Source organism: Conger conger, chromosome 4 (genome assembly GCF_963514075.1).
Source record: "Conger conger chromosome 4, fConCon1.1, whole genome shotgun sequence".
Lineage (NCBI taxonomy): Eukaryota > Metazoa > Chordata > Actinopteri > Anguilliformes > Congridae > Conger > Conger conger.
In genome coordinates, this window is record NC_083763.1 from 13,313,904 (window position 1) to 13,328,219 (window position 14,316).

A 14,316-nucleotide genomic window follows, 5' to 3' on the forward strand; every position below is an offset into this window, starting at 1 on the left:
TCTCTGAAGGTCCTGACTGACCTGTGTTAACTGTGTCTCACTCTGTCTCTCTCTCTGAAGGTCCTGACTGACCTGTGTTAACTGTGTCTCACTCTGTCTCTCTCTCTGAAGGTCCTGACTGACCTGTGTTAACTGTGTCTCACTCTGTCTCTCTCTCTGAAGGTCCTGACTGACCTGTGTTAACTGTGTCTCACTCTGTCTCTCTCTCTGAAGGTCCTGACTGACCTGTGTAACTGTGTCTCACTCTGTCTCTCTCTCTGAAGGTCCTGACTGACCTGTGTTAACTGTGTCTCACTCTGTCTCTTTCTCTGAAGGTTCTGACTGACCTGTGTTAACTGTGTCCCACTCTGTCTCTCTCTCTGAAGGTCCTGACTGACCTGTGTGTGCGTCACCTGTGCCTGAACGGAGGGAAGTGCTCTCAGAACGGGACGTCCTGGAAGTGCCGCTGTCCCGTGGGCTGGGACGGGCTGTACTGTGACGTCCCAGATGTGTCCTGCCAGGCCATCGCTGCCAGCAAACGTGAGTGTGTGTGCGCATCTGTTTGTGTGTGTGTGTGTGTCTGTGTGTGTGTGAGTGTGTGAGTATCTGTGTGTTTGAGTGTCTGTGTCTGTGTGCCTGTATGCGTGTGTGTGCATGTGTGTGTGTGCCTGTATGTTTGTCTGTGTGTGTGTGTGTGTGTCTGCATCTGTGTGTGTGTCTGTGTTTGTGTGAGTGTGTGAGTATCTGTGTGTTTTGAGTGTCTGTGTCTGTGTGCCTGTATGTGTGTGTGTGCATGTGTGTGTGTGCCTGTATGTTTGTCTGTGTGTGTGTGTGTGTCTGCATCTGTGTGTGTGTCTGTGTGTGTGTGAGTATCTGTGTGTTTTGAGTGTCTGTGTCTGTGTGCCTGTATGTGTGTGTGTGCATGTGTGTGTGTGCCTGTATGTTTGTCTGTGTGTATGTGTGTGTCTGCATCTGTGTCTGTGTGTGTGTCTGTATGTGTGAGGGTGTGAGTATCTGTGTGTTTTGAGTGTCTGTGTCTGTGTGCCTGTATGTGTGTGTGTGCATGTGTGTGTGTGCCTGTATGTTTGTCTGTGTGTGTGTGTCTGCATCTGTGTCTGTGTCTGTGTGTGTGTGAGTGTGTGAGTATCTGTGTGTTTGAGTGTGTGTGTGCCTGTATGTTTGTCTGTGTGTGTGTGTGTCTGCATCTGTGTCTGTGTGTGTGTGAGTGTCTGTGTGTGTGTGAGTGTGTGAGTATCTGTGTGCTTTGAGTGTCTGTGTCTGTGTGCCTGTATGTGTGTGTGCATGTGTGTGTGTGTGCCTGTATGTGTGTGTGTGCATGTGTGTGTGTGCCTGTATGTTTGTCTGTGTGTGTGTGTGTCTGCATCTGTGTCTGTGTGTGTGACTGTGAGTCATGTCACATCGTTGCTGTGTCCTCACATTGTTGCCCTGTTCTGTCAGACGTCACCGTGGAAACGGTGTGTCAGAATGCGGGCCGCTGTTTCGACAAGGGGAAGACGCACCACTGCCAGTGCCAGGCCGGCTACACCGGCAGCTACTGCGAGACGGAGGTGGACGAGTGCCTGTCCAACCCCTGCCGCAACGGGGCCACCTGCGTGGACTACCAGGGCGGATTCGAGTGCCAGGTACACTTACCTGTCACCTCAGCCAAGATCTCAAGCTCTATTCTCCGCAGCTGGTTTTCTGACCCGATTCAACACTCTGGAGCTCAATCTATAAGTCACCGATTGGCTAGAGAGCACATCTCCAAGGCCTAAATTGGCTTCTGATTGGAAGGAACCAGCAGCTACTGCAGTCCTCCTGGACTGGAGATCGTTGTCATTCAGGGAATGTAATTCAGTTACGATTTCAGAGGTGGAAAATGCAGGTTCAGAAAGTAAAGGTCCTCTCAGCATTTTGTTCCAACCGGATTTGCTAATTAGCACAATTCTTCAGCCAGGAGGTAGAACTGATTAGTGAAATTAGCCGGCTGAGCTCATGGGTGAAAGAAACGCATGAAAGGACTTTTACTCACTGAGCCTTGGACTTCAGTATTTACAAAACTTTGGCCGTTAGGCACAAGTGAAGATTGGTGCAGGTTCTGAAACGTATTTTCACCAATGCTCAGAACAGAATTCCTCTTTCGTGAATATACATTCTGGTTAGCGACGTTAAAATTAAACCTTGTTCGTGGGTGGAAGAAAAACATGTCAGGACTTTTACTTTTGGACCCCTGGACTTTGGAGAACTACTTCTGTGCAGTTTCCATTCCTTTAGCCATGTTCAGCCACGTTCAGCCATGTTAGAATATGGTCCGTATAGCTGACCTACTCCTCAGTAAAGCTAAACGTGCTCCAGGCCCTGACCTCCTGTGCTGTTCTCCCCCCTCCCAGTGTAAACTGACCTACTCCTCAGTAAAGCTAAACGTGCTCCAGGCCCTGACCTCCTGTGCTGTTCTCCCCCCTCCCAGTGTAAACTGACCTACTCCTCAGTAAAGCTAAACGTGCTCCAGGCCCTGACCTCCTGTGCTGTTCTCCTTGTCCCAGTGTAAACTGACCTACTCCTCAGTAAAGCTAAACGTGCTCCAGGCCCTGACCTCCTGTGCTGTTCTCCCCCTCCCAGTGTAAACTGACCTACTCCTCAGTAAAGCTAAACGTGCTCCAGGCCCTGACCTCCTGTGCTGTTCTCCCTGTCCCAGTGTAAACTGACCTACTCCTCAGTAAAGCTGAACGTGCTCCAGGCCCTGACCCCCTGTGCTGTTCTCCTCCCTGTCCCAGTGTAAGGCCGGGTACCAGGGGGTTCACTGCCAGTTCGACGTGGACGAGTGCCAGTCCCGCCCCTGCCTGCACGGGGGCACCTGCATCAACCTGGTCAACCGCTTCTCCTGCTCCTGCCCCCCCGGAACGCACGGTGAGCCAGTCAGCCAATCAGCTGTCGTTGACAGTCAGGCAGTCAGCCAATCAGCTAGTCACATTCAGCCAATCACCTGGTCGCAGTCAGCCAACTAGCTGGTCACAATCAGCCAAACGGTTTGTACATCGGTAACGGTCATGCATTCAGCCAGTCAGCTGGTCGCAGTCAGCCAGTCAGCCAATCTCCTGGTCACAGGCAGGATGTCAGCTAATCAGCTGGTGACAATCAGCCTGTCAGGCGGGCAATCAGCTGGTCACAGTCAGGATGTCAGCTAATCAGCTGGTGACAATCAGCCTGCCAGGCGGGCAATCAGCTGGTCACAGTCAGGCAGTCAGCCAATCAGCTGGTCGCAGTCAGGATGTCAGCTAATCAGCTGGTGACAATCAGCCTGCCAGGCGGGCAATCAGCTGGTCACAGTCAGGCAGTCAGCCAATCAGCTGGTCTCAGTCCCTCAGTAACAGCCCGTCTGTCCCGCAGGACTGCGCTGTGAGGAGGACGTGGATGACTGCCAGCCGGACCCGGGCTCCTGGGGGCCGCGCTGCCTGAACGGGGGCCAGTGTGTGGACGGGGTGGGGCGCTACACCTGCTCCTGCCCCCCCGGCTTCGCAGGGGAGCACTGTGAGGGAGACGTCAACGAGTGTCTGTCAGGACCCTGCCACGCCCCCGGGAGCCTGGACTGTGTGCAGCTCGCCAGCGACTACCAGTGCCACTGCAGACTGGGATACACAGGTACACACACACACATACACACACACTCACACATACACACACATACACACACACACACACACCCACACTCTACCAGTGCCACTGCAGACTGGGATACACAGGTACACACACACACACACACACTCTACCAGAGCCACTGCAGACTGGGATACACAGGTACACACACACACACACACACACACACACACACACACACTCTACCAGTGCCACTGCAGACTGGGATACACAGGTACACACACACACACACACACTCACACATACACACACATACACACACACACACACACACCCACACTCTACCAGTGCCACTGCAGACTGGGATACACAGGTACACACACACACACACACTCTACCAGTGCCACTGCAGACTGGGATACACAGGTACACACACATACACACACACACACATACATACATACATACATACACACACATACACACACACACACAGACATACACACACACACACACACATACACACACACATACACACACATACACACACACACACGCACTCTACCAGTTCCACTGCAGACCGGGATACAGAGGTACGCGCACACACACACACACGCACACACACATGCACTCACACACTCACACACACACACACACACACGCACACACACACGCACACACACATGCACTCACACACACATGCACTCACACACACACACACACACACACACACACGCACTCACACACGTGATGTGAGTACATACCAGTTTTAGCCAAACAAGGGGCAGCGCATTAGAGAGGCTTATAAATACATGCCTGTACAAAACCTCCATGACTTTAAATTCTCTGCATTCCCACGCTGAGTATTCTCTCCCTTCCTCCAATCCCTCCTCCCCGCTCTCACCCCCCCCCCCCCTCAGGTCGGCACTGCGAGTCGATGGTGGACCTCTGCCTGTCCAAACCCTGCCACAACGGGGGCACGTGCTCCATGAACATGAGCTCCCTGCACGGATACACCTGCCAGTGCCAGCCAGTAAGACCCTGCCTTCTCCCTCTACCCCCCCCTCCCCCCCCCTCCCAGTCACCCTCCCTGCACTCCCTAATCTCACCGGAGTCCGGTCGAGTTCAGGTCAGCCGGTCAAGGAAATAAAATAGTTAATAGTTAATAGTTAATAAAATCCAGTTGATGAATTGAATTTCAGATGACTTCCTGAATTGGCTGCACTGAAAGGGAGGTGATTGACACCCTGCACCCTCCCGTGGCGATCACCACTCATTGGCTGCCTGCCTGCCTGTATGCACCCAACCTGCTCTTTCAATTGGCCGTTTCACAGCCTATCTTAATAATGCTGCCCTCCTCCTTCTTTTCTGTGTGCACCCATGGGTATAGCCTTCTGTGCAAGTACCGAGCCAATAAAACAGAAAAGCCCCATATAAAGGCCCCAGCAAGTTCAGTTGAGTTGCCAGGGTTTCTTAGGCTAATGGAAAATTTGCCACCAACAGTTACCTCTTTTGCAGTTGCACAGGTCCCCTCTTACAGTCGTACCAGACATAATTACAGACATCCAGGCCTGTTTAGCATTTTTATACGTGTCCCTTTGCATGCTGGGATATATGGGACACATTTTATGTATGGCCCAATAAATAAATAGGAAAGGTTACTTGATTGACAGGTGAGCAATACCTGTGCGGTGGTTTCTGCTTCGCATGAGCTGGGTGTTCCCGTGCGTTCTCTCCGTGTGTGAAAGGGTATGGGGGTTTTGTCTGTGGGCTCTTGCGTTGTGAAATGCCCCTGTCCTCCTAACCACATGCTGTCTCTCCTTCTCTTCCCATCCTCATGCTGTCAGTGAGGGTGTGTCCGTGTAGCACAGGTACGGTGCGGAGAAGTGTCTGCGTTTCCAGAGCTTATGATCCCAGGCCTACTAATGAGTATACAAGTTGCATACATACTTGCATACTCAGTAGTAAGGGTTCATTTTTGACCATGGTGTTAGATCTAACGGTAACGCTTTATTTTACAGTCTGTTAATTACCTAGTACCTACTGAGTAAGTGCGCGGCTACATGTGTAATTATTAGGTAATTACTTTGATTTCAGTGGTAATTACTATGAAGCATAGTCAGTACGTATCATATGTAATTACTATCGAAGTACGTTTTGCAGCTGGTTTCATCGTACTTACCTCTGAAATCAAAATAGTCACTAATAAGCACCTGTGTATTTACCCAGTAAGTCCTACGTAATTAGCGGCCTGTGAAATAAAGCAGTACCGATCTAACGTCAATTCCAAGCTCCCGGTTTACGCTTTTCTAGATTCAGCCCTTCTACGTTTTGTCATCGCTCGTGCACTTTGCAGACGCTCCCCGAGTGTGAAGTTGTGGGCGTGATGTCACAGTGCGTAACCCCTCCCCCCCCCGTCCGTGTTCCGCTCAGGGCTTCTCCGGCTTCAGCTGCGGGGAGGTGGAGGGCTACACCTGCGCCAACCTGCGCTGCCAGAACGGCGGCCGCTGCCTGGAGTCTCCGGACGGCCGCCTGCAGTGCCTCTGTCGGCAGGGCTACGGGGGCCCCCGCTGCGAGGCGGCCCAGGGCTGCCTGGCCCGGCCCTGCCAGAACGGGGGCACCTGCCTGCGCGACCTCCCGGGCCCCCGTGTGTACGCCTGCGTCTGCCCCGACCGCTTCTCGGGCCCCCGCTGCGAGGCGGCGGCCGACTGGGGCACCCGGGGCCTGCCGGAGCCCGCCTGCCCCTACGACGAGTGCGCGTTGCGGGCGGGGGACGGAGTGTGCGACCCGCAGTGCAACAGGCACGAGTGCGCCTGGGACGGGGGGGACTGCTCGCTGCAGAGGCAGCAGCCCTGGGAGAACTGCGCCGTGCCCGGCGTGCGCTGCTGGGAGCTCTTCCACAACGGCCGCTGCGACCCCCAGTGCGACACCGCCGGCTGCCTCTTCGACAGCTTCGAGTGCCAGAACGCCGGGAGCTCCTGCAAGTGCGTCAGCCCGCCCCCACGAACAGCTTTACATTACGTTATGTTACGTTACGTTACATGACATGACATGACATGACATTAATGGCATTTAGCAGACGCTCTTATCCAGAGCGACGTACAGTTGATTAGACTAAGCGGGAGAAAATCCTCCCCTGGAGCAATGCAGGGTTAAGGGCCTCGCTCAAGGGCCCGACGGCTGTGCGGATCTTATTGCGGCTACACCGGGATTAGAACCAACGACCTTGCGTGTCCCAGTCATGTACCTTAACCACTACGCGACAGGCCGCCCTGGTTTACAGTCCCGTGTTGCTCGACTGAAAGTTCATAAAAGTTATCTAGGCGATTGCACTGCATTTATATAGTTTTGTTAAACAGGAAGTAAACGAATAGTATACAAATGGCCGCTACACCGCGTCATATCACTAGTCATCCAGTCATTATCTGTGCGGTGACTGCGGATAGCGGTTGCTAACGACACACTTTTAAATCGTTGAGGAGATGCGCAACACTTTCACGGACGTTGTTCGAAACCTTCCGCACACACGCCACACATTCCGCACAGCCCTTACGTAGAGCCCTTTTCAGCGTACCCCGCAGAAGTATAAATCAAAGTGTTTCGAAAGTGTGTTTCGAGCTCGTATCTGACCCCCGGGACCGTCGATCTCTGCTCCCCAGGTACGATAAGTACTGCGCGGACCACTACGCCAACGGCCACTGCAACCAGGGCTGCAACACGGAGGAGTGCGGCTGGGACGGGCTGGACTGCTCGGGGGACGTGCTGCCCCAGGTGGCTGACGGGACGCTGGTGCTGGTGGTGCTGCTGCAGCCGGAGGAGCTGCTGGGGGACCTGCGGGGCTTCCTGCGCTCTCTCGGCACCCTGCTGCACACCAACCTGCGCGTAAAAATGGACGCCCAGCAGCAGCCCATGGTGTACCCCTACTACGGCCCCGAGGGCGAGGGGCCCGGCTCCCTCAAGCACAGGGCCCGCAGGGAGCTGAGGAGGGAGGTGATCGGGTAAGAGCGGGAGGGCCACGCCGCCTCTTATCGGGAATGAGATTACTGATTTTTTTTCTCTTTGGTTTGAGTTTGTTGACTTTCACGCCCGAGGTGTCTCTGGGGGCGCCTATTCGGCTTCATCGATGAGCGTTCTGTCCTGCTGCCAGCTCACACACATGTCACGCTCTCTCACACACACACACACACACTCACACACACACACACACGCCACGCTCTCTCTCACACCCACACACACTCACACACACACACGCCACGCTCTCTCACACACACACACACTCACACACACACACACACACGCCACGCTCTCTCACACACACACACACGCACTCACATACACACACACACACACGCCACGCTCTCTCACACACACACACACACACTCACACACACACACACACACACACGCCACGCTCTCTTTCACACACACACACACACACACACACACACACACGCCACGCTCTCACACACACACACACACACACACACACACACACGCCACGCTCTCTCACACACACACACACACTCACACACACACACACACACGCCACGCTCTCACACACACACACACACTCACACACACACACGCCACTCTCTCTCACACACATACACACTCACACACACACACACACACATGCCACGCTCTCACACACACACTCACACACACACGCCACACTCTCTCTCACACACTCACACACACACACACGCCACACTCTCTCTCACACACACACACACACACATATGTCATGCTCTCACACACACACACACTCACACACACACACGCCATGCTCTCTCACACACACACACACACTCACACACACACGCCACGCTCTCTCACACACACACACACACACACACACATATGTCACGCTCTCACACACACACACACACACTCACACACACACACGCCACGCTCTCTCACACACACACACACACACACACATATGTCACGCTCTCACACACACACACACGCCACGCTCTCTCTCACACCCACACACACTCACGCCACGCTTTCTCTCTCACACACACACACACACACACACATATGTCACGCTCTCACACACACACACACACTCACACACACACGTCATGCTCTCTCACACACACACATACACACACACACACATATGCCACGCTCTCTCTCTCACACACACACACACACACACACATATGTCACGCTCTCTCACACACACACACACACACACACTCACACACACACACACCACGCTCTCACACACACACACACACTCACACACACACACTCCACACTCTCTCACGCACACCACACTCTCTCACACACACACACACACACGCCACGCTCTCTCACACACTCCCTGTCTCTTTCTCCAGAAGCGGTGTCCGTGCCTCTCCCTGACCCCGTCCCCGTCTCTCTCCCTGCAGGTCCAAAGCCTTCCTGGAGATCGATAACCGGAAGTGTGCCCAGAACTCGGACGACTGCTTCTCAAACACTGACCTGGCCGCCTCCTACATCGCCGCTGAGTACCTGAAACGAGCCGGACCCCTGCCCTATCCGCTGGTGTCCGTGGGCAGTGAGTACCCCAAAACTTTCAGCGCAGGGCCTGTACCCCAATACACCTCAGAGTTAAAGCACCCCAAAATCCCCTCAGAGTTAAAGCACCCCAAACCCCCTCAGAGTTAGAGTACCCCAAAACCCCCTCAGAGTTAAAGCACCCCAAAACCCCCTCAGAGTTAAAGCACCCAAAAATCCCCTCAGAGTTAAAGTACCCCAAAATCCCCTCAGAGTTAAAGCACCTCAGTGTTAAAGCACCCCAAACCCCCTCAGAGTTAGAGTACCCCAAAATCCCCTCAGAGTTAGAGTACCCCAAACCCCCTCACAGTTAGAGCACCCCAAGATCCCCTCAGAGTTAAAGCACCTCAGTGTTAAAGTACCCCAAAACACCTCAGATTTAAAGCACCTCAGTGTTAAAGTACCCCAAAATACCTCAGATTTAAAGCACCTCAGTGTTAAAGTACCCCAAAACACCTCAGAGTTAAAGCACCTCAGTGTTAAAGTACCCCAAAACACCTCAGAGTTAAAGTTAACTCCAAAAGTACGTATAAGTTGCTTTACTCTTGCACCCCAAGAGTAATTCCTTTAGACATTCTTAACTCATAATAGAGAAGGCTGCAGTGTCTCCAGGGAGTAAACCCAGGCCAGAGTTCATATTAGAGCAGGTGCACTGGTGTAGGATCTGCCTTGTTGTTTATCTCACACAGGCTAAAGTTAGGACACACACAGGGTAAAACTGAGTCTGTATCAGCACAGCTGTATCAGCACTGCTACTCACTACTACAGCACTACTACTCACTACTACAGCACTACTACTCACTACTACAGCACTACTACTCACTACTACAGCACTACTACTCACTACTACTCCTGAGATACTTCACCTGGTTGTCTTGAGCATCGACCTGGTTGTCTGTGAGGAGATGGTTGCGGAGACGGTTTCCTTTGAGAGCGTGACGGGGGCGGGTCCCGTACGTGTCACTTCCTGACACGTGTCCCCCCCTCTCTCGCAGGCGAGCCCCCGGAGCATCCGACGCCGTCCCACCTGCTGTACCTGGTGGCGGTGGCCGGGGCCATCATCCTGCTCATCGTGGTGCTGGGGGTGCTGGCCGCCAAACGCAAGCGCAAGCACGGCATCCTGTGGCTGCCCGACGGCTTCCTCGCCAAGAAGGACGGCAAACGCAGGGAGCCCGTGGGCCAGGACGACTTCGGCATGAAGTACGGGACGGACTACATCTCCCAGACACCCTGTCCCAAAACAGGGCCCTGTATCACAAAGTGCCAACTACAACCCTCACAACCTTCCCCTGCCCAAAACAGGGCCCTGTATCACAAATTACAAACTACAACCCTGACACCCTCCCCTGCCCAAAACAGGGCCCTGTATCACAAATTACAAACTACAACCCTGACACCCTCCCCTGCCCAAAACAGGGCCCTGTATCACAAAGGCTAAGACTGGGACCTGGGAGGTTGGGGGTTCTAGCCCTTGTGTAGTCCGAATAAGATCAGTGCAGCTTATTATCAGTGCAGCCCTTAACCCCACATTGCTCCAGGAGGGACTAGCCCCCGCTTAGTCTAATCAACCGTAAGTCGCATTGGATAAAAGCGTCAGCGAATTAACTGCAGTACACTAAGCAGGGGCCAACCAATCCCCCGTGAAGCAACGTGGTGTTAAGGGCCTTGCTCAAGGGCCCAACAGCTGCACTGATCTTATTGTGACCACACTGGGGCTTGAACCACCAACCTTCCAGGCCCCAGTTAAACACCGTAGCCCCTTGGCTACAGAACAAAAACACACACACAAACAGCGTGCTACACGCTGACGCGGCACCGGTAGGAAACGGAGCGTTTTATATCCAGGTTTGGTTCGGTTCTGCACGCTGACCCGCTCCGTCTCCCCGCCCCTCAGGAACATGGTCAAACCGCAGGACAGCACGATGATCGACGCCAATCAGAACCAGCGCTGGCTGGAGGAGGAGCCTCAGCCCAAGAAGCCCAGGGTGAGGGGCCTGTTCCCATGACAACACTCAAACATTTTACTGCAATATACCGTAGATAGGTGGACTTTTTTACCAATGCACTTCTATCAAAACACTGTACAGTACTGGTTCTTAAACTTTAATATCGAGACCGACCTGACCCCTGAAATACCCCTCACAGACTCGCTGAGCTTAGTGGACTACACACTCATTCCAGGACCAAACTCACTCACTTCTGCGACCTATTACTAGTTTACAAAACTCTGGTGTACAATATATTGCAGTCTAAAAGTATATTTGCCAATGTATTGTGAAGAGTAGAAATGTTATCTACGTTGTCTGGATAAATGAGGTATGTCTGGGTGAACTGCAGTATATTCGATTTCTGTTGTACGTGGTGCAAGACAGGGGTGTGCAGTCTTATCCGAAAAGAGCCAGCGTGGGAGCAGGTTTTCGCGTTAGCCCAGCACTATGACACCTGATTCAACCGATTACGTAATCCTGGTCGTCAATCAAGACTTCGATAAGTACCAGTGGAATCCGGTGTCTTAGCTGTGGGCTGCGACATAAACCTGCACCCTCCCCGGCCTGTTTCCAATAAGATTGGAGTGTAAGAGTTGCAAATTGTTTCTGACGCCCCCCCCCCCCCCCCCTCCCCTTTCCTACACCCCAGACGGAGGACAAGCCCCTGTTGCCGGTGGGCGTGGAGGGGGGCGGAGTGGACCGTCGTGAGTGGACGCTGCAGCACCACAAGGCGGCCGACATCACCCTGACCCCTCCCCAGGCCCAGGTGGACAACGACTGCCTGGACGTCAATGTGAAAGGCCCAGGTACGCCGGGACACCTTACCCACGCGCCGGAGAGCTTCTGGACACACTCTTTCTCTGTCTCTCTCTCGCACACACACACACGCACTTTGAGCCATGGCAGTTGGTGGCGGTTGGTGGCGCTGACGCATCGTCTCTCTCTCTCTCTCTCTCTCTCTCTCTCTCTCTCTCTCTCTCTGACTCTCTCTCTCTCTCTCTCTGACTCTCTCTCTCTCTCTCTCTCTCTCTCTCTCTCTCTCTGACTCTCTCTCTCTCTCTCTGACTCTCTCTCTCTCTCTGACTCTCTCTCTCTCCCTCTCTCTCTCTCTGACTCTCTCTCTCTCTCTGACTCTCTCTCTCTCTCTCTCTGTCTGACTCTGTCTCTCTGTCTCTCTCTCTCTCTCTCTCTGACTCTCTCTCTCTCTCTCTCTCTCTCTGACTCTCTCTCTCTCTCTCTCTCTCTCTCTCTCTCTCTCTCTCTCTCTGACTCTCTCTCTCTCTCAGACGGCTTCACGCCCCTGATGCTGGCCTCCCTGCGCCACGGCGGGGGGGCGGAGTGCAGCAGCCTCCTGGGGGAGGAGGAGGAGGAGAGCGGGGGCGACGAGCCGGGGGCGAACATCATCACGGACCTGATCGAGCAGGGCGCCACGCTGCTGGCGCAGACGGACCGCACGGGCGAGACGGCGCTGCACCTGGCGGCCCGCTACGCGCGCGCGGACGCGGCCAAGAGGCTGCTGGACGCCGGCGCGGACGCCAACGCGCACGACAACATGGGCCGCACCCCGCTGCACGCCGCCGTGGCGGCCGACGCACAGGGAGTCTTCCAGGTGAGCGTTAGCAGCTAAAGCTAACGAGCTAATGCTAATGAGCTGATGCTCACCCGATAATGCTAACAAGCTTACACTCACCATCTAATGCTAACAAACTAATGTTCACCAGCTAATGCTAACGAGCTAATGCTCACCAGCTAATGCTAACGAGCTAATGCTCACCAGTTAATACAAACAAGCTAATGGTTACCAGTTAATGCTAACGAGCTAATGCTCGCCAACTAATGCTAACCAGCTTATTCTCACCAGCTAATGCTGACCAGCAAATGCTAACGAGCTAATGGTAATCCTGGGGCCTGTATCGCAAAGCAGGATGGCTGAGTGACTGAGTCTCTCTTCCTATCAGATCCTGATCCGGAACCGCGCCACGGAGCTGGACGCGCGGATGAATGACGGCACCACTCCGCTCATCCTGGCGGCTCGCCTGGCTGTGGAGGGCATGGTGGAGGAGCTGGTGCACTGCCACGCCGACGTCAACGCCGTGGACGACCACGGTGAGCGCCCAGCGGCCCTGTCTGCGGCAGGGACTCTCACACTGACTCACACACTGACTCTCACACTCACTCACTCTCAAACACTGACTCTCACTCTGACTCACACACTGACTCGCACACTGACTCTCACACTGACTCTCACTCTCATACACACACTCACTCTCAAACACTGACTCTCACTCTGACTCTCACACTGACTCTCACTCTCAAACACTGACTCACACACTGACTCTCACTCTGACTCACACACTGACGCTCACACTGACTCACACTGACTCTCACACTCACTCACACACTGACTCACACTGACTCTCACTCTCATACACACACTCACTCACTCTCAAACACTGACTCACACACTGACTCACACACTGACGCTCACACTGACTCACACTGACTCTCACACACTCACTCTGATTCACACACTGACGCTCACACTGACTCTCACACTCACACACTGACTCACACACTGACTCTCACTCACACACACACACACTCTCAAACACTGACTCACACACTGACTCAAACATTGACTCTCACAGTAACCTTGCTTTCTTAGCCTCAGCTAGCTGTAACGCTGTAAGGTTTTTTTCTCCAACACCAGCGACACCGTTGTGGTATTGAAGCTGATATCTCAGCTATTGGCAGATTGGCAGGCTGAGGCACCGGTACTGACCCCCCTGTTTCTCACTCCGTTTCCCAGGCAAGTCAGCTCTGCACTGGGCAGCAGCCGTCAACAACGTGGAGGCCACTCTGGTGCTGCTGAAGAACGGGGCCAACAGAGACATGCAGGACAACAAGGTGCGCTCCTGTCCTTCATCTCCTCTATTCTCCTCTTCCTCCTCTTCCTCCTACTCCCCCTCCTCCTCCTCTTTCTCCTCCACCTTCCGTGTCCTTCTCCACATCCTCGTTAAATCGTTCCTCTCCGCCCCGTTACCCCGCTCACTCAGTTTCGTTGCTTGTTGAGGTTTTTCGAGGTTCAGCACTGGGACATTTTGTAGCTCCCTTGATTGTTTTTTCTGGGGTCCGTGGCCATTTCCAATGTCTCAGTGTCTCCGCTTTCTCATTCCATTTCCCTCTGCATCGGCGTCTCTGCAGAAAG

At 53.7% G+C, this 14,316-nt stretch overlaps 1 protein-coding gene across 1 annotated transcript in view; it reads left to right on the plus strand.

Moving 5' to 3' along the window:
- The window catches only part of notch2 (notch receptor 2), a 63,804-nt gene that overhangs the window by 44,741 nt on the left and 4,747 nt on the right, over window positions 1–14,316 (plus strand). Inside the window, exons 20-33 of the mRNA XM_061237925.1 lie at window positions 366–519; window positions 1,438–1,622; window positions 2,754–2,886; window positions 3,367–3,618; window positions 4,494–4,606; window positions 6,007–6,557; window positions 7,233–7,571; window positions 8,973–9,121; window positions 10,116–10,320; window positions 11,015–11,105; window positions 11,758–11,914; window positions 12,395–12,717; window positions 13,067–13,214; window positions 13,918–14,015. Coding sequence (XP_061093909.1) covers window positions 366–519; window positions 1,438–1,622; window positions 2,754–2,886; window positions 3,367–3,618; window positions 4,494–4,606; window positions 6,007–6,557; window positions 7,233–7,571; window positions 8,973–9,121; window positions 10,116–10,320; window positions 11,015–11,105; window positions 11,758–11,914; window positions 12,395–12,717; window positions 13,067–13,214; window positions 13,918–14,015 — 2,898 coding nt within the window. The remainder of the gene's footprint in view (window positions 1–365; window positions 520–1,437; window positions 1,623–2,753; window positions 2,887–3,366; window positions 3,619–4,493; window positions 4,607–6,006; window positions 6,558–7,232; window positions 7,572–8,972; window positions 9,122–10,115; window positions 10,321–11,014; window positions 11,106–11,757; window positions 11,915–12,394; window positions 12,718–13,066; window positions 13,215–13,917; window positions 14,016–14,316) is intronic.